The sequence below is a fragment of the Oryzias latipes genome, chromosome 14 (genome assembly GCF_053564925.1).
Source record: "Oryzias latipes strain Hd-rR chromosome 14, Olatipes_Hd-rR_3.1".
In the NCBI taxonomy this organism is placed as follows: domain Eukaryota; kingdom Metazoa; phylum Chordata; class Actinopteri; order Beloniformes; family Adrianichthyidae; genus Oryzias; species Oryzias latipes.
This window is the reverse complement of record NC_136250.1, coordinates 7516603-7536687: the sequence shown is the minus strand read 5'-3', so window position 1 is coordinate 7536687 and position 20085 is coordinate 7516603. Positions and strand designations below refer to the sequence as shown.

The window sequence follows — 20085 nt, the reverse complement described above, 5'->3', positions numbered from 1 at the left end:
GGAGACGGACGCTGGTGGACAGCTCCGAGATGAGGGAATCGAGATTTGTGTGGGCTGTGAATAGCTCACAATTAGTTGTTTTTGTATTTTGTGAGCGTTTGCAGATGAAACTGACAACAGTTAAGCATCTGCAATGTGGAATTTGTGAAACCAAGGTCATCGAGTGATGTGGTAATTTTCTGGTCTATGTGTGCTTTATTGATTATATTGAGAGAATGTTTAAAAATACCAAAGTTCAAAACTATTTTTAGCACAAGCTTTAAAAAAATAAAAAATAAACCTGAGTTACAAATGGAGACCTACGTTTTTAACTGATTTTTTTTAGGGCATCAGTGGGGAGAAAACCTTTCAAATCATATATTTGACTTCCATTGGTACTTTTAGTGTCTAGCTTCTTCTCAACTGTGTGCAAATGAGCTTCAGAAACGATGAGCAGCAGTTACACAGTCATACTAAATGTTTCCAGAGAGACCAAAGGCCGTTCCAGTTGGTCTGACATTTCTTCCAGGTGGGGCGACCTTCAGTTCCTATTTAGCCCCACCGGAAAACACAGCTGACGTGTAATTAGCAGCCACCCCGCTAGATCTCCACTCATGCACACGCATGTCTTGTGTGTTAAATTTAGCCCAGTTACACCTCCTGACTGACTTTTAGATGTGTTAGAAGCCTCTTTGTAGCAGGTCTGTAAAACCACATTCATGGCAATTTGGGCAACGGATTGTTGTCAACAAATGTGTACTTTACCTCTTATAAGATATATATTATAAATGCTCCAAAAAGTGTATTAATACCATGTTTTTGTTACATGTGATGTGTTAAGGTCCAGATAATTTCAAAGGTGTTTAATTGTAGTGACTTCAGTTTATTCTTCTGCTTTAGCTCCTGGGCAGAAACTAAACTGAAATGTGGTTTTAAAATTTACATTCCCATACATTTCTTACATTCAAAGGTTATTTAAGTGAACTGAAAAATCACTAGAACCTACATAAAGGTAAAAAATAGTCATGCAGATAATTCAAGTATAAAGTAGATTGTACTATATAACTAAAAACTCAATGACATATAAAACATGTCTGACTGCTTAAAGATAGCAAACATTTTGACACCTTAAAGGAAAATAATAAAATGTATTCTTCCTGCACTGAAAGTAGTGCAGCTGATCTGTAAAATAAGTGTAAAAATATATATATTAACACACTGTTGATGACTTACTGACCAAAGTAAAAAGTGATAAAAGGTAAAAAAACACTGGCAACTAAGTAACTAAGGAAAATGTAATCAAGTCCTGTAACTCATTGCCGCTCCTTACATTAACCAATTCAAACAAGAAATAAACCATAAATCTTGAAAAGGAGACGATTAAAGTTATTTTTTTTAATTCATATTCCATTATGACACCACAAATGCAGTTTGGATGAAGAAAAATAATCATTGAACAATCACTAGGTAAACAAAAACTGCCTACCTGCACAAAACCAAGAAATTCTGTGACAGATGATCTACTTAAATCCAAAACCTGCTGAATTTCTCTCAAGATTTTCTGCTTTAATACAGTAATAAACAAAAAAACTGCTAATATTAGCAAGTGTACAAACTGTTTTCACATGAAGAAAAAAAACACATTTTGCAAAAACTTGGCCCAAAGAATTGTGACTGTTTTCTTTTTAGCCACCTGAGAGAAAAAAAGAAAAAAAAAGGTTTTATCATGCGAAATAATCCAAAGCAACCAGTCAGTGCTGGTCAGAAACACATTACACTAATATACATATATATTTTACTCGTAGATCATATCCCTTAACCCCTGCCCTACTGGCCCCCCGCTTTAGAAACACCCTTTGGGTTTCGTTACATCGAACTACAGGGCAAAAACATTTATGCATACAACACTGCACCCTTGTGGCCAAAACAGAGAACTGCAAATGTTGCTGGAACCAACATACAACACAATAAATAAGGCATTCATTTGAACGTCTTTTAATTGTTGCTGAAAGCACTAAATTTCACAATTACTTAAAGAATTCTGCAGATTTTAATTCTTTTATTGCAAAAAAGGGCGACGCATGCCGTTTTATCTGAAGGACGCTAGAAAGAGGGTGTCAATAATCAGCTTTCCCTTTGTTAATTGATCATTTCAAAAAGGAAAAGGAAAAGGGATAAAGTCTTCAGTAGATGAAGAGGACTCGGGTGCGGGGCAGAGTTGAGAGGGTGTCGGCCATCCTGCGAACTCTGGCATAGTTGACAAAGCCTCGCAGAAAGAGCAAGAAGCCTGGGAAAAAAGAAAACGGAACACGTGAGACTCCAAAAATTAAATACAGCTTCCAATAAGTTCAATACTTAACTTGTAAGACTTGAGAAAACTGAATCCATGTCCTTTATTTACAATCATTTAAATTCTATATTCCAGCAAAATGTTTGAATAAAATTAAAACCATTTTTTATTTTGAAAGGAACAAAAACAATGATTGATAAGTCACAAACAGGAATACAGAACTATTAAAATGACAACATTTAGTAATTTGAACTGGAGCAAAACATTTTTTAATATTTCAAATTTCATTATTCCACAAATGTACAACATGTTTACCATTTGCATTTTTGGCATTTGAAATAATAAAAAACAGGGAAAAGGGAGAATAAACTTGTCCAAAGTTATGTTTTTTTTATAAAGTAGTTACATTAAAACTGACATGTTTAAAGGTTGTGCAAATTATGGTGATTTTGAATATTTAAGATGTGAATGGATTAGAAAGCAGAGCTTACCACCACACCGAAGCGTAACTTTTAGTTAAGGCTTGTTTTGGGTTTAATGTTTAATAAAACCTTATAGAATCTTAACTACTGGACTCTGTAATGTATTTTAATCTCTGGAGAGTTTGTGAATATTATAGTCAGTGCTTGGTAAAATAATTTGAGTTTGCACATGCAGAACTACGGAGCCCCTGACCTGACATGGGTAAAATAATAAATATCTCGGTCCCACAAATTAATATCTTGTTCCCACGCATTAATTAATTTGTGCGAACAAAATTTCAAAATCATTTACGTCAGTTAAGTCATTCATAAACACGGATGTGAGCTATATTTGGATAATCAGCTTTCACATTTCTGTCTATGTGTGTCTCATTATATTGCATGGAAGACAAGGATGATGTTTAGAGATCAAATGTATGTATTTTAGAAAGCACAAAAGCATCGGTAATCATGTTTCCATGTCTGGGTTCGTTCACATAGGTACTCCATCCTGCTGCAAAAGCCGCTTTCTGCCGCTCCCTCCGTGTTTCTGTGACCCACATTCGTTCAAGAGGGGAGAAATAAAAACAAAAATGATCTATTTATTATTGTCTCAATGAAATACCGGACACATAGCTCCTACGAGTTCCGGCCCGCCGAGGAGCTCTTTTGCTGGTCATGCCTGCATTCAGGCAGCTGGCTGGCTGAATAGACGGACAGCCAGCGGATATTGTAGTTTAGGGATGAATAGGAATAATAATATTCAGGACTTGTCTTTTATTAATATACTCTTTGGCAGTCACTTAACATCCAAAGGCTAGTAAGCTACATGCTACGTAGCCTATCATTTATCCTGCTGTATTTGAATGCAGCGCAGTTACAGGGATACGGTGATTGGTCGAGATGCATTATGGGATATCTATGATGCATGATGGGATATGTAGCATGTAGCCTACTAGCCTTCGGATGTAAAATGACTGCTAACGAGTATGATGCTTTTGTAGAGCTTTTTAAAATAAATAAATCTGATCTCTAAACATCATCCGTGTCTTCCATGCAATGTAATGAGACAGAAGTGTGAAGGTATCTGCTGCTATTGCTCACATCCGTGTTTATGAATGACTTGTGATGTGAATAATTATTTTGTTCGCACAAATTAATGATTGCGTGGGAATGAGATATTAATTTGTGGGAACGAGATATTTATTATTTTACCCATGTCAGGCCACGGGCTCCGTACAGAACTTCTTAACACGATGAATGCCTGAGGTTTTCTCCATGTGGATTCTCTTATGAGGAGTTTTATACACAAGTCAAGTTTCATATTCCCCACAATGCAATAGGGGGGATGTACCAGCTAAATTGAAATAATTCTGTTTTGAAACTTTAGTGAACAGCAACACCAAACTAAAATGTGGCTTGGATGAAGCTGTTTGGAAGATTTTTTCCCCCCCAAACGGCTTTGAACCTCAGGAATGATGTGTATAAACTTCTAAGAACTGAACTTCATCACAATCTCCTCCGACCTAAACAATTTACTGTAATTCGGATGTTAACTACTTACCTAAAACCAGGAAGACCCACCACAGCCAGTACTGCCCATCAAAGTAACCAGGGAAGTATGTGGAGTACTGCAGCAAAAGAAAACCCCCAAAAACTGGTTAACATAAATCCAGTCAGCTTCAAAATAAAGAAAACAGGATCAAAGATCTACGAGGAAACAATTCAGCGCCAAGACGTTAACCACAACAGACATGCTGTTAAAATGCCATAGCGCTGTTTGGGGCTGTTGGTTGGTCTCTGCCTACATAAAATCCTGTTTTTCTAAGATTGCATGTGGGTTTGGGGATGTCGGTGCTTGTGTTTCATACCCTGACTATGAGGACCCATTTAATGAGGGAGAGGCCAAAGCCTGAGATGGCCCCGTAGCGTCCTGCTGCTGATGTGGTGAGGCAGAAGGACAAGAAGAAACCAATCCAGTTGAACAGGAACGCCACTGGGAAAGAGGAAGAACCCAGCATTAAGGTTTGTGGAGAATAGGTTTTTTTTACATTTACTTTAGGGAGGGAAAAAATAACAAGAATGTGAGAGTAACTTTGAAAAAGTTGGGGAACTCACTGAAGAACGTGAGCATGAAGATGCCATCATTTCCTATCCTCAGCTGGTCTGCATCTTCAAATTCATCTCTGGCCACAAACTCATCATCCTGTGAGACATTTCAACACAAAGGAGTTTGAACGAAAACTGAACACAAACTAGATCATTTCAAAAGCCTTTAACTTAAAGACCCACTCCAATAAAAAAATGTGTTCTTTTTGCGTTTTTTAACACGTTCTTTTGGCATTTTTCTGATGATGAGGAACAAATGAAGACAAAAAAATTAGCTTAAAACACAAATGCACAGCAAAACACACACACATTGGAGGAACATCGGTGTGTTGACACACCAAACTATGACCAGATACAGGGCTTTTTAATCAAAGACATTCCCCTAGTTACCTCCAGTGAACTGCGAGTAACATCATCAAAGGTCTCCAGGCGCTCTCTGTGCTGAGGCTGCTGGCGAGCGCAGAGCAATGTGTGACAGAGAAACACATCAAAAAGGGTCTGTCTTCTGTCAGGTGTGAAACTTCTGTGTGCTCTTTGATTAGAGAGACATATTCTACCATTCTTTCCTGTTTCAGCTGCAGCTGCTTAAATTCAGCCATATTCTGTTGTAATGTTTGCATCCTTATAAGGATGTTCCTTCATGAACTCTTGGTGGTGTGATGTCAGCTGAGTGACAATGTTTAATTCTGGATTTTGATCATTTCATTCCAACTAAAATACATGTTAATATTAACAAAGTCTATAGACATTTTTTTTCTACCAAGAAAGTCATATTTTGGACTATACTTAAACAAGGTAAAGTCATTTGTACATCAACAGAAAGTGTTTAGTAGGTTTCAGCAAAAGAAAACCATTCTAGTGTCACTGTCTCAGAATTGTGACACCTCAAAAATAGTCTTCCTGTGTCTTTAAAATATTTAAATTAATATTATTACATTCAAAGCTTGTCTACACATTATAGCTGATAATTGATATATTATTTGTCACAAATATAAACCTATAGGGAAGAAAATTTCTTTAGCAGAAAAAAAGAAAACTCATTTTTCTCACAACCATATATGAGCCCTTTTTTCTCCTACAATGTTCTCTGGAAAAATCCTATTATTTGCTTTTCAACATGCAAAAAATGTGTTGTTTCAGCAGATAATTTTTCATAGTCTTGAGTTTCCCTTCAAATTTAAAATGATGCAAATGCAGTGTTTTTTTATTATCTACATTCATGGGAACAAGTAGAAATAAAGAAGTACAAATTTAGAGGGGAAAAAAAAGTTGATGCAGCATTTTTGAACAGAAGACAGAAGCTCTTTCAGGGAATACAAAAGAACACTTCACAGCAGAAAAAACAAACATTTCCTGCCTAGCAGCCACTAAGATAGCTGAAAAAAGCCAACATGTGGCTTCGCATCGCATGCAAATGCTGCACCATTTACAGCGAATGTGACCGGAGAAAAAAAAAAGGAAGAGAAACACTCACTCTGGCGTTCACCAGTGGAGCAGAGGTCTCGGCTTTACTTCTTTCTGCTTCGTCATAGGAAGGTAGTGTAGTTGCTACGTTGTAAGACGGAGGCTTCGGGAAAACGCCATCCTCCTTGTAGTCAAAGAAGGCTACAGAAAAACACAAAGCAACTTGAAACAAATGTTATAATAAACATTCAAAAGTCCTGTACACATGACAGTAACCACATTAAAAACAAATTAAGGATCTAGCTTCTATTGAATAATCCTAATTTATACAGCTGCCTTGTCAAAATAGAACCAGAAATCACAACAAAAATGTTAAGATTACATAAATATGTAGTTAAATTGAGTTTTTACCAGAGTTGTCCAAAGAGATGCTGCTGTATGGAGGCGGTGCGTCTGCTGCTTCCTGTTGACTCTCTTCAGTGTCCTCATTAGGCAGCTGCAAACAAGACAAAACAGCATTCAAGTGTTTGAGCCAAAGATCTGTAATGTAAACAGAACCGAAACTGCTAGAAATTTCCATCCGCCATCAAGGGTCAACATGGCTAAAAACAGGTCATAAACGGTACGGAAAATATGCTTTGGGTACAAAAAAAAGTGACAATTGCAAAGAAAATCTGCATGAAAAACATTTATCTTTTTCTTCTGTGATGAAAGCATAAACGGGATGCTATGTCACAAACATAGACTTCATCCTGTCTTAGGAAAAAAAAAAAATTTAAAGATGAAAATAAAACAATATGTTTGCTTTCACACATAGTTACTTGACATTTTTTTAAGTATGTTTCTAAAAATTGTTAAATAATTAAGCATGTTAGGAAACACCAACAAGTGGAAAACTAAGAAAATATTTACATGTTCAGTAACTATATTTAAAGCCATTTTAGTCTCATATTGTTAATCTATTTGGCAATTTTAGGAAAAGTTGATAGCAGTTTGTCAAATATGCCACAGCTAGCCAAAACGACAAATTTTAGTCCTCTGACCCTAAAAATCAACAATTCTATTGTCATCAGCTGATCGAATAACAGCAAACACAAGACGGTCTTTCCGGTTTAAGTGGTCGATCGGAGCATCATTAGTGTTTTTAAAAGACGAGCGCAGCAAGAATGAGTCATCAGTAATGACAGCGTTTAATCACAATGATAGTCACCATGACAGCTTCTAGATAACATGCAGCAGGGAAACCAACTGAGACAGAGGCTTAGATTGTAATCATAATTCTAGCTGGCCTCGTTAACCTATCCACTCTGATTTTCCACTAACCAGCTGAGCTCAGCTAGCATAAGCATGTGACTATGGCTAATTCGAGAAATACACCACTTACGGTTAAACCGTACAACCCAAAACGTTTTCGACAGGTTACCTTGTTAAGTTAAATTTGGACAAAAAAGGGACTCATTAGGGAAAATGTATTTTTGACAGTCTGACATCCATCTTCGAATTCAGTTAGCACCCACGACGACAACCGGAAACTACTACACACCCATAAGCCATTCCTGCCAACAGATTCACTGTGTAAATGCATCGATAATCGATAACAATATCTTATTATACCTGCTGATATCTGGCGCTTGGCTCCGCCATTCCACTTTAGACGGCTCGGAATAAACAACTGAAGGAGGAATTTCTGACCCTCACACAGAAGAGACAAAATTATATAACGGTAGTCACCGAAAACCCACGATGGCAATCGGCTGCTCTAAGATAACAATGTTCGTCAAGATTTTAACAGTTGGTGATAACCAAACTACTTCCGGTTAGCGGCGTAAATCATACAACAAACATTGAGAACTAAGAGTCAGTATTGCAAAGCTGTTGGCTTTTTTGTGTAACTTTTTGACTTATTCTTTATTTTTCTTTTGCAGTTTTTATTTTTTTTTATTTTAAGAAAGTTTCTCGTAGCAACAAATAAACAAATACATCTTTTTTCTGATCTTATTTTGAATTCTAAGTTGAGTCACTTCCGTTTGTCCTCCAGAGCAATGCTATGTTTGCGAAATTGGTTTATGAGCTTTATAAAAGCCACATTCTAAAAATCTCTACAGCTTTCTTTACAGAAACTACGAAAAAATTAACTGGCATACATATTTATCAGCGTTACATTTTTAAGCCTTAAAAACCTTAAATAATTAAAATATCTTTAAAAATATATTGTACAGTATTTTTAGATATACACATCTGTTCCGATCAAAGTCTCAATCATTCAATGATGTAACATTTCGCATAAATACTTCTGGTTTATGAGTTTAAAGACTTCTGCTGATGGTTTTGTTTTTCAGGGTTTTTTTTTATTTTAGGAGTGGGATGCATTAAACTTTCATTTCATTTATTTATTTGTTCCTTTCATGAAAATTGATGTTCAAATGTTTACATGTTTCTCTTACATATTGAACATTTTCATGATTGGAAGGGAGCAGAATTGAAGAACACAATTCTTATAATTATCTGTTCCCTTTTAAACATTACATTTACATTTCTCACACCATCACCTGTGCTCAGATTTCACAATGTACAGTTCCACTACACAGTAAATACATTCCATTCATTTAATACATACATTCCAAAAATTCCATTCAACAGTCAAGTTTGTACAAACTAATTTGTTTAGCTTTATACATGCGTTTACATTTAATAATATTTTGACAACTTTTTAACTGATTCTCCTGGGAATTCCACATTTTTACCCCTGCAATAGACAAACACTTTTGCTTTAATGTTGTTTGAGCAATCTGTTGTTTGAAATCAAATTTTCTCCTATGATTTTCTTCTCCTGTGGTAAAAATAAAAAGCTTTTGTAGGTCTTCTGGTAAATCTCTGTTTCTGGCTTTAAACATAACTAATAAGGTCTGCAATTCAATTAAATTTTTAAGTTTTAATAAGCCTGACTTAATAAAAAGTTCATTTGTGTGATCTCTAAAATTAGCTTTGTGAATAATTCGAATAGCTCTCTTCTGTAGTAGAATTAAGGGCATTATATTAGTTTCATATGTATTTCCCCACACTTCAATACAATATGTAAAATAAGGTAAAACCAAAGAGCAATATAACATGTGCATAATATGACATGGTAAAACATATTTAGATTTGTTCAGAACAAAAAGGCTCTTGGCTACTTTATTTTTTACATAAAATATATAAGATTTCCATGTTAATTTGTCATCCAACATAACCCCTAAAAATTTAAATTCAGACACCTGTTCTATTTTTATGTTGTCAATGGACAAAGTCACTTCTGTTCTGTTTTTATTACCAAATACCATAAACTTTGTTTTTGTTAGATTCAAAGATAGTTTATTGTAGTCAAACCACATTTTGAGTTTTATCATTTCCATTTCAATACTTTTAGCTAAGGTTTTCAGATTATCCCCAGAACAAAAAAAGTTAGTATCATCAGCAAATAAAACAAACTGTAACAACTTAGAAATATCACAAATATCATTTATATATAAAATAAAAAGTTTAGGTCCTACAATTGAGCCTTGTGGGTGTCCACAAATAATATTCATGAGATCAGACTTCTTACCTCCAAACTGTACATTTTGTTGTCTGTTTTTTAAATAACTGGTGATCCAGTTCAGGGCGATTCCTCTAACCCCATATGCATATAATGTAGAAATCAAGATAGAATGATCTATGGTGTCAAAAGCTTTCTTTAAATCCATGAAAACTCCTATTGTGCATTTCTTTTTGTCAATTGCTGTTGCAATTTCTTCAACTATTTTCATTATAGCCAAATCTGTAGACCTATTAGAACGAAACCCAAACTGATTCTCACCTAACAATTTATTTTTTTCAATAAAGCTGTCTAGTTTGTTAACAAACAACTTTTCAAATACTTTAGAAAATTGAGAAAGTAATGATACTGGTCTGTAATTATTAAAAGTATGTCTGTCTCCATTTTTAAAAAAAGGAATAACTTTAGCTATTTTCATCCTCTCAGGAAAAATTCTTAATTTAAGTGAAAGATTAAAGATATGATGTAGTGGTTTTACAACACAATCTATGATCATTTTTATTAATTTCATGTCAATCCCGTCACTGTCCTTTGAGGTCTTGTTTTTTAGTTTGTATACTGTAGTCAAAATGTCATTTTCAGTCACATCAGATAAATACATAGATTGGGAAATCCAATTTTTATTTTTAATATTACCTTTTGATTGTATATTGCATGTAATATTTTCAACATCTTCTACAAGTATTATTATGAATTGCATCACTTTCTTCACAGTTCATCTTTTTTCTAAGATCTTTTTCTCCAAAAACTGGTCTGTTGATTCTGATTGTCAATCGCATTTCTAATTTTTTAGAAAACTGAGCTGGACGGACTCAAATTAAACAGTCTGTAAAACTCTCACCTTAAAAAGAGCTGTAGGCCTATAGGTCTATATTTGTCAGAGGGACAGACTGAGATATATTTTCATATTCCTGCAGCTACAATGTTCACCTAAAAATCCTATCAATTTACTTTTAGATCATTTTCTTTAAGAAAATCAAATCCAACTGGGTTTTAAGAGGTTTTTATTGTTTCTTTATGTAAAATGAAAAGACAACAACAACACCTGTGGCACCTCTGCAGGGCTAAAATATCAAGTTTAATCAGGTTACTTGGGGTTCAAGTACTTAATTAGCATAGGGAAGGTTGTGCCTATGTGTTTTTGATTGTAATGGTGGCAAACAATCTCCACGTCATAAAGACTGAACTGGACTTTGACACGCTCATTGGGGGAAGTGAGGAAACAGAGAGTGTAGAGGGCGAACTCGAACTCAGGACTGACTCCAATAAAGATGCTTCCCTTTGGCTTTATACCATTCTTCCAGCTAAACTGAAGCCCCAGGATGTGTTTGTTCTCATCTGGCTGCAGGAAAAGATGACAAGACAGGGAAAAGACAAAAACGTTAGAAAAGATACAGATACCGGTTGTATAGTGTAATAATAATCTTGCTGCAAAAGCAGAGAAAATCGGAAAAATATTTTTATAAAAAAAAAACTTTAAATACTACAATAAAAAAGACAATTTTTTTTGAAAGAGAGCCACTTATTAGAACATAAACTATTGTCCTAATGTCCTGAACTGCACATGGTCAAATCTGAGTACAGGTGATGGTGTGAGAAATGTAAATATGATGCAATGTTTAAAAGGGAGCAGACAATTATAAGAATTTTATTCTTCAATTCTGCTCCTTTCCAATCATGAAAATTTTCAGTATTGTATAACAAACACGTAAACACATTGGACAATCAATAATTTTCATGAAAGGAACCAATAAATAAATGAAAAGGAAATGCAAAGATTTTTTTTTTATCTGAGGAATGAAACCAAACACGGCTGTGACAGGATGTCTCAGGAGGACTGCTAAAATTATAAGGAGTTGCAGCTGATCAGTCTAGTTTTCACGTCAGAAGTGAGGCTAGACAGTCATTGCATGCATTTGAGGATAGAAGTTTCAACAGGTATCAATTTATAAAGCATTTAACACATATTCATGTTAAAGGGGGCAAGAAAAATTGTTAAGATTTAACATTTACATCAAAATTTGAAAGATAGATTTGTATTTAATTCTCCAAATTGATGCAGTCTTGATGAAACCACAAATGCTTTACAACAGGTCAGCACCTGGGGGGAGTTCGCATTGACACTGTAGCCTTTATAATCAATGTGTCCGAGCTTTTCCTGTAAGTACAGCTGGATCCAGTTGTGAAAACCAATGACCGTTCGCCCCCCTCGTGTTTCTCCGACAAACACGTGTTCAAATCCTGAAGAGTCTGGTCTGGAGGCAAAAAGAAGATCATTAAACCCAAAATACTTGTCTTGTTGAACACCCTTTCACTTGTATAAACAGGAAATAGTTTCATCTGCTTGTGATCACACCCCAAACTAGAACACATGAAACTTTTCAAGCTGTGAGGAATATTTCTGTAACATTAAATAGGATCTCTTAGCTTCAAGAAAAACATCATAGTAGTCTTCTTGCAGCTCTTTCCATTTTTAACAAAGCCAGTTTTTGTGGAGCTTGACATCATGATGCTAGATTCCTTTTAAGGGACCTGTGTATACAGTAGGTGCTGTGCCAGATTCCTCCCACCTGCTGGATCCTCTCCTGGCATAAAGCTCAAACCAGATCCTGTACAGCTGCTCTTTGAATTCTGTCTCATTTTCAGGAGAAAGTTTCTTCTCCACCAGGTATTTGTGGGCTATCTGGAAACAAATATGACCACGGAAAGCCCTGCATCAACTTGTTCAAATTAGATTAAAAGAACAAAATGTTTTATTAACAAAGAAATGCAAATTTTCAGTGATTTATAATGTTTGACTATCCTTTAACTGGAATTGCTCAACAAGAATAAATCAAAGAGTTTCCAGTTGTTTACACTTATCATTTATCTAGGAGGGTCTTTTTCAAGGGTTCCTGGAAACTTTTTTCAAATCAAAAACACACTGTTAGTCCAGAAACATAAAAACCTGTTTTGGGTTATCTTTGCTGTTAAAAAAGGGTTAAAAAGTTGTTGTTTTTTTCCAAGAGTACCTTCATCGTTTGAGTCTGAACAATGGAGTCCAGGAACTTGTGGTTCTCTGCTTCCTCCTCAGGAGTAACGATTTCAGGCACACCAGTGTCACTCTCATAGTTATCCAGAAGGGAGATAAAGGCTGCAAAAACAAAGACACAATTATATATGTGTGTTTTTTTTCATTGTGGTTTGAGAAACCATGTAATATTTAAAGCTGTCAAATCTTAGATAGATAGATTTTGTTCTTGATATTGATAGTGTATTAATAAAAAAACAATTGAGCCAAATAACTGCAGAAATTATAGTTTCTGCATCAATTGAAACTAAATTTGGTCCAATGCTTAAAATTTGTCTTTAAGGTTTTATATGCTAGATGGTCACATTAAAGGGTTGTTCCAATAATCTTTTAACTCAAAAACTCAAAAACAAGGTGTGCGTGCAAATCATCACACCAGAGACCGTGACTTTTTCGATAAATTTATGAAAAAATTAGGAACAGTTAAATGATTTTAAAAATTATTATTTTGGGACTTCCTTAAAAAGACTGTGATGTCCTCAGAGGTGATCAGCAACAAGTGAACATCCTTTTAACATGTCATTGGAGAAAAACAGTATTAAAGGAGCGCCTTTTAAGTGAAAGGTCTGACTTGTAGGAATTTTGAAATATTAATTTACATCTTCTTTGAAGCTGTTAAGATGATTTTCTTGACATTTGACTTCTTTTGTGTCAAAGTAAAAGCCAAACTTCACTTCTCTAAGAAAACCGAATTGAGTAAGATGCACGTCCGTCTGGGGTGCTTCATTGGTTCACTTTGTCTTGAAGGGGTTCCTCAAGGTAGAATCTTGGAACCACTGCTATTTTTTATTAACTATCTACAAGAAGTCACAAACATCCAGATTTATGTTAGTAAAATAGTTGCTTTTTGGACATGCAAAGATACTTAGGAAGCTTTGCTCGTTTTGACACCAGCCTTGGTTGGAATAAACAAGTAGGCCAACAAACCCCAACTTCAAAAAACAGTGGAAAACACGTCACTGGAAAAGTTTTAATTTGTTGTTGACATTGGCATGGATAGGCTCCAGCAACCCGGTGACCCCAAAAGGGTGAAGCTGGTTTAGAAAATGAATGGATGGATGAAAACTTTATGGTTGATACGTATATTTTAAAGGCACCCATGCAAAAATGAAAGCAGGAATCCTTCATTTAAAAGCTCCAAACATTAACACAGCTTTCTGTTGTGTGCAGCGCTGCATAAATATGAGACAATATTATTAGATCAAATTGGAAAGAAGCATATCTCTACATCCAGCACACTGACGTCAGCCTGCTCTGGGATTATGCAACATGTCACTGTTCGTCATAAGCAGATTAAATTAAAAGCTTCTCTCAGACAGGAGCGGATAAAGTAGACCTCAGGGTACTTATGTTGAATTTTAGGAAAGGTCATGGCACTTGTTGGTGGGACACTGTAAGAGTCATGACCACTGTGTGTTGAAAACAACATCACTGGTGGTGGAATGAAACTCCCAGAGGTATTTTTCCACCCCCTCCCTCATGCACTCACCAAGAAATGTTTCCTTTTTGAAAATATTCTCATTGACAAATGTAAACAGAGGAGATCCTGCTCGATCGATGTCAGATGTGCCCATGCTGTCTCCAGCTTTGCCCTGCAATAGAAAAGAACCTCTAGACTGTTAACAAAGAGTTTCAGAATTTCTTTTAAAAACCTTTATGAAATGGGCAACAACAACAAACAATTTAAATGGAGATGTTTTAACTTTTTTAACTATTCCAAGAGGAGGATTCTACGCGTCTTCTCTCATTAATCTTGACCACCTTTTCTCGGATTTTTTTCAATTAGACAGGAATGTAAAGTATATTTTTATTACAATAATGCGATACATGCAATATTACAATGTTTTTGGGCAGCTTCATGAATGTGTGGGGTACCTGCAGGGAGATCCTGTAGTCTTTTCCAGGTGTGAGTCTGTTAATGTCATTGTCCCACAGTTCCTGCACCATGGCTGACAGTTCTCGATCACTCTCAATCATGATAAGACTGCTCTGGTAGTCTTGGAGTTCTGTGTCTGTGGACAGTTCGGATTTTGTTAGTAGGGAAAAAAAATTGAGGTTCAGTTTTTGATGCAACCAGCAAAAAAAAAAAGTTGCATTAAAACATTTGGGATTATTTTTCCCATGAATGGCTGGGGTGCAGAGGTAGAACCGTTGATCTACAGTCTAACTAGAAGACTGTGGGTTCACTTCCTGTCTTGTATCTTTGGGAAAGACACTAAACCCACATTGCTCCTGTTGGTTGAAGTTGGTGCCTTTGTAAGGTTATGATTATCAGTGTATGGGTGGAAGAATGGGACCGTAAAGTGCTTTGGGCTTTTAACTGTTTGGTAGGGGTGTAATGATGAATCGATTTATCCAACCAGATCAATCTGTCTGAGGCTAGTTGTTAATCGAATCGGATCGACCTGAACTGTTTCAAAATGAAATATGTTGATTATAATTGATCTTGGAAAATACCATTTGGATTTATGCATGGTAGATTATTATCTCTGAGACAATGATTTATTAGAATATTATACTTTTCTCCTTGAACTATCTCATTAAGCCTTTGAAATATTTAGTGTGGACATTCACTGTGAATGTGTTAATTTTTACAATTATAAAAAATAAAACCCAAAGCAAAATTAGACTTAAGACAAGTGGCTTATTAGAAATCAATTAGAAATCCAATGTTTGTGTTTTACCTCAGAAAAAGTTCATGCACTGACACAACCAAGCCTTGGCAGAGGAGAATCATTTTTGCCCCCTGAACAAAGGTGCAGCTCTTCTAGAGGTTTCCATGGTTTCAGACGAAGACGGAACTGAAAGTAGGTAGCTCATTGAAACTGGATTAACTAAGACTTTCAAGTTTGTGGTAGGTGCACACATTTGAAGTGATAAAAATCTATTTTGACCCAGTTTTCATACAACGTTGAGGTGCTAACTTTATTGCACAGACTGCATAAGGGTCTTCCAGATCAAAAGTGAGTTGCTCTGAAGAACCATCTGCAGAAATTGCAAGCATTCGATTTCGTTGGGTCAAAAATGAATATCAAAAACATAAATATAATAAAGCTGGGATTGTTTGAATTGGTTTCTTCTGACTCCTTATTAAGCAATTAATCAAACCCTTTTTGGTAGACATTTTATCAAATGTGTCATGCGTGTCTACTGTATGTAAGTGCACTCTGAAAATGGATCTGATCAGCTGGTCTCTTAAAGTTTTTTCCACACTAAGGAACGGGAAAGCGGACCCTTCCTCCCCAGACGGCACCCATGCGGCTAGATACACCATGGGGCAAGTGGAGGCTGGTGTGCCTGGCCCAGCTGTCTGTGGAAGATGTCAAGGATGTCTACCTATTTGGATTTCTGATAATCGGATTCTTCACAATTGGGATCGGAGAATTTCTGATTTATCGGGCGGTCTGGGAGCGGAAGACGGAGAGAGGCGATCTGTCAAGGATCTGGGGAATGATTCTTCGGGGAGGAGAGACTACGAATGAGAAACTCTCACAAGTGGATCAAAAGCTCTGTACTTGTCTTGCCCACTTAAGCAGATTGCTTGAGACAGCCAAACTTGTGCGGAGATGGAAGCCACCCTGGAGCGAGATTCTGCCCGGATGGTGGGGAAGACTGCGCTAAATTCCCCCACTTTATTTGAATTAAATCTGCCTCAAAAATTGCAAGACCAGTCAAGGACTCAGCCAGCATAACAAACAACCTGCTGGCGCCCAAGAGTATCTAATCTCCCCGAATGAGCTGTGGACAACCGTCCCTGGCTCTATCAAAACATGTCTGCTTCTACAGAGTGGACAACAGAAGCTGTTCACAGGGCTGATGACTGCTACTTATCCCCTGCTTGACCTCGGCTCTCCTACTACCATCCTCCCTCCTCCGTGCGCTGTCTGGAAGACTGTGCCTGGCTCACGGAGCGGCACTCGAAGGACAGATTCATGAAGGGGGCCCCTCCCCCCACCCTCCTGATCCTCGTGTATTGTGTTTTGTCTGCATATGTGCGTTTTGCGTTGTAGTTTTTTTCCTCTTGTATCTACAGATTGTAAGCAGTGTTGAGATGCAACTTTTTTTTGTCACCCCCTCCCCCCATCATGGACCATCTGCACGCTAATCTGGGTTGCAACTACAGCAAAACAACCTCAGTCAACTTCAAATGTGTAAGTATTCCTGTTGTTGTATGTCTGATCCTTTTTGAGTTGTACTGGAATATAATTTCCCTCAGGAGTAATACAGTATCATTCATTCATTCATTCATATCCATTTATGCTTAAGCGTAATTATGGTGGCATCATAAATATTTTCATTAATATATCTCCTGTTTTTTCTTTACTTTCCAATCAATTTGTGACTAAATATCTTGACTTGGTTCGATTTTTTTGGCTTTTTTTATTTTTGTTTTGATTGCTTGAAATAAACCAACTTTCATTTTACCACCGAGTATTTTTAAAGGCCTCACTATAATACTTGTATGGTTTTGGAGGAACGTCTGATCACTGATGGTCTGACAGTGGGCATCAATGGCTTATCACTAAGAATAACACATGATAAATTATGGTAATTACCGGTACCCTTATAGCACTGCTTCTCAAATAATAGGACGCGCCCAACGCGATGCCAGGGGGGGCGCGCAGTAGTAGCGGCTTTAGGCACAGGTAATACGGGGAATTTCCCGGAGCACAAATGTAACGGGGGGGGCGGTGGTGACAGCGGCTCAGGGCTTGGGAAAAAAGGATGCCACTACAGTGATCCCTCGCTATAACGCGGTTTACTTTTCACGGTTTCGCTACTTCATGGATTTGCATCGTGCATTGTGTTCTGCATTCTGATTGGCTAAAAAGTCACTCCGCTTCTTCTCTACCTGTGTGTCAATAACGTTACAGTTTAATATGTACACGTACGTAAATCAGCTTGCCAAATTTACACTACGTACGTGCAAAATCTCTTGCAATTTGGACTTTCTCTAAAACCCATAGAAAAAAGAGCGACAACAACTGCCTATCACTATGTTCTTATCCCGAACAAACACAGCTGCACCGCGGGCTTCAAAAGAAGAAAACACTGCAGAGCGGAGTCAGGATGCAGCGGCTCAGTCTGAAGAGCAGTGAAATACACCTGAGTCACTATTTGTCCCACTGTACTTTGTATTTTTTTCATGGTTCTCTTTCGGCTTTTCCCATCAGGGGTCGCCACAGCGAATGAGTCGCATGGTAAACTTGGCATTGTTTTACGCCGGATGCCCTTCCTGACACAACCCTCTCAAAGCAACCGGGCTTGGGACCGGCACGGAAGTAGAGAAGGGAACAGGGAGCAGCCCGGAGTCAAACCCTGGTTTCATGGACGGAAGGCACCGCAAACCAGCACGAGCTAAACCGGCTCCCGACTTTGTCTTTTTTTCATAATAATTTTAAATTTTGTCCTGTTTAATCCAATTACTCGGGTCGCGGTGGGCGGGGCTGATCTCCACAGCCTTCTGTTCACATCAATGATTAAAGTTATTATTTGACAGTACAGTACAGAAGTTATTTGTTGAAAAAAAACGTTTCTAAAGTACTTTTATTTGTGAAACAAATGCTTGAGCCTGTAAAATGGTTTGTTCTTTCTTTTCAATGTTTAATAGAGTATTTAATTGTATATTAATTTTAAGAAAAAATAAAGGTTTCGACTTCACGGATTTTGCCTATCACAGGTTCTTTTTGGAACGTAACCCCCGCGAAAAACAAGGGATTACTGTATTGGTTTCCTATGATCTGTTCTATAGAGGAGTTTGTAACAGCCTGAAACTGTGAACTGCCGTCCCTGCAGCCGCTCCTGTCTCCCGTCACACGCGGCTGCGTGTGTGAGAACGAAAGGAGAGGGGTAGTGGGCTCAGGCTGCAAGGGTGGAACGCACACGCAGAGCGCTGTCGCTGTTGCGCAACACAAGGATCATGGTGTGCCTATATATTACTCAGCTCATGCTAATAATGTCATTCTTTATGAACTATTGTAGATATTTTGATGATGTGTCTTTATTTTCCATAAATGTATTCTTTGTCTGTCTGTGGTTTAGTTGGTGTCGGTATTGTACATAAAGACAGCAGGTAATGCAGGAAAACAGCTGCACTTTATGAGATCAGAAATAAAAAATCCATCATTTAGAAAAAAAATTAGCACAATGTTTTTTTATCTATTTCTTCAGACTAAAAACGTTAAATTTATTGGTGCTCCTGTGTTAATATTTCAGATCAATTTACATGTAATATTATTAATTGAATTATTTTTCTCGGCATCAAATGGTTCAGATGGTCAAAATGTTTTTAGTTTAAATAAGGAATGACAGATTTTTTTATTTCAGGCCCTTTAAGCTTTTTTCTGTTTTAGACTAGAACAGGGTTTCTGTGTGGCTAAATAAAGTTAATATTTGTTAAAATTGGATTTATATTCCTTTTTTCTTTTGTTAGTGTTAAAAGATACAATTTTAGGTATACTTACACAATTTTTATAGATACTAACCTAATAGTCACCGCAGCCAGTGTGTTGGGGGGTTGCGAAACATTTTCTTTTTCCTAGGGGGGGCGTTGCAAAAAAATAATAGAAAAGCACTGCCTTATAGTAATGATTTTATTTATTTTTTACCCGTTTAATTTATTTATTTATTAATGTATTTCCATTGATTTTTTTAATTTGACAGCCTAAAAGTCATAAATCAACAATTTCTACAATAACAGATTTTTGTTTTTTTGTGGAAACCTAACCTGTAATTGAAAAAAAATGTCTGAATGTTTCATAGTCAATAGTACTAAAGTCTTTTGCTTTCATTAAGAGATCCAATAGAGATCCAATGCTTCTACAGAGTTCCAATAGAGATCCAATAGGTTGAAACATCCATCGGCCCGTGACTCTCATCTAAAAACGTTCCTCCTGTGTTCATCCAGAACTCAACCGTTTATCTAAAACAATAGATCTCATTCATGACCTAAATCTCTCACCATTTTAATTCTAACGTGAGAGCAGAGTTTCTTCACACTGACCTGCCTTTTCCAGCTTCGTAGAATGCAGGAGAAGGGGTTGGAAAGCTGCTGCAGGTGCTCGTTTCCTGTGCTTCCACCAGCAGGCGCGTCTTTAATGGACATTGTAAATGTCCCACCGGTCAGTCAGCATCTATGGACAAAGATGGGCAGGGGGCTCAGGGTGCGAGCAGAGAGCACGAGGCGTGGGATGGGACA

General features: G+C 36.9%; 2 protein-coding genes across 3 annotated transcripts; both read right to left on the bottom strand.

The window, feature by feature from the left end:
• Positions 1-1359: 1359 nt before the first annotated feature.
• LOC101168139 (NEDD4 family-interacting protein 1-like) lies at positions 1360-8146 on the bottom strand. The gene is made up of 7 exons (XM_004076117.4): positions 7858-8146; positions 6655-6739; positions 6314-6444; positions 4849-4936; positions 4602-4726; positions 4295-4361; positions 1360-2266 (listed from the first exon to the last, which is right to left on the bottom strand). Exons 1-7 carry the CDS (start codon positions 7885-7887, stop codon positions 2163-2165), a joined length of 630 nt encoding a protein of 209 aa, XP_004076165.1. The 5' UTR covers positions 7888-8146; the 3' UTR covers positions 1360-2162.
• Positions 8147-10804: 2658 nt separating this feature from the next.
• endou2 (endonuclease, polyU-specific 2) lies at positions 10805-20077 on the bottom strand. Of its 2 annotated transcripts, none has more exons than XM_004076116.5 (7): positions 19891-20077; positions 14763-14899; positions 14377-14479; positions 12829-12950; positions 12388-12500; positions 11919-12072; positions 10805-11159 (listed from the first exon to the last, which is right to left on the bottom strand). In XM_004076116.5, the coding sequence occupies exons 2-7, from the start codon at positions 14862-14864 to the stop codon at positions 10905-10907; spliced, it is 849 nt and encodes a 282-aa protein (XP_004076164.1). In that variant the 5' UTR covers positions 14865-14899; positions 19891-20077; the 3' UTR covers positions 10805-10904. The 2 variants fall into 2 exon arrangements, with proteins under 2 accessions (XP_004076164.1, XP_078786761.1); XM_078930635.1 differs by having other exon boundaries at positions 19895-20030.
• Positions 20078-20085: the final 8 nt, after the last annotated feature.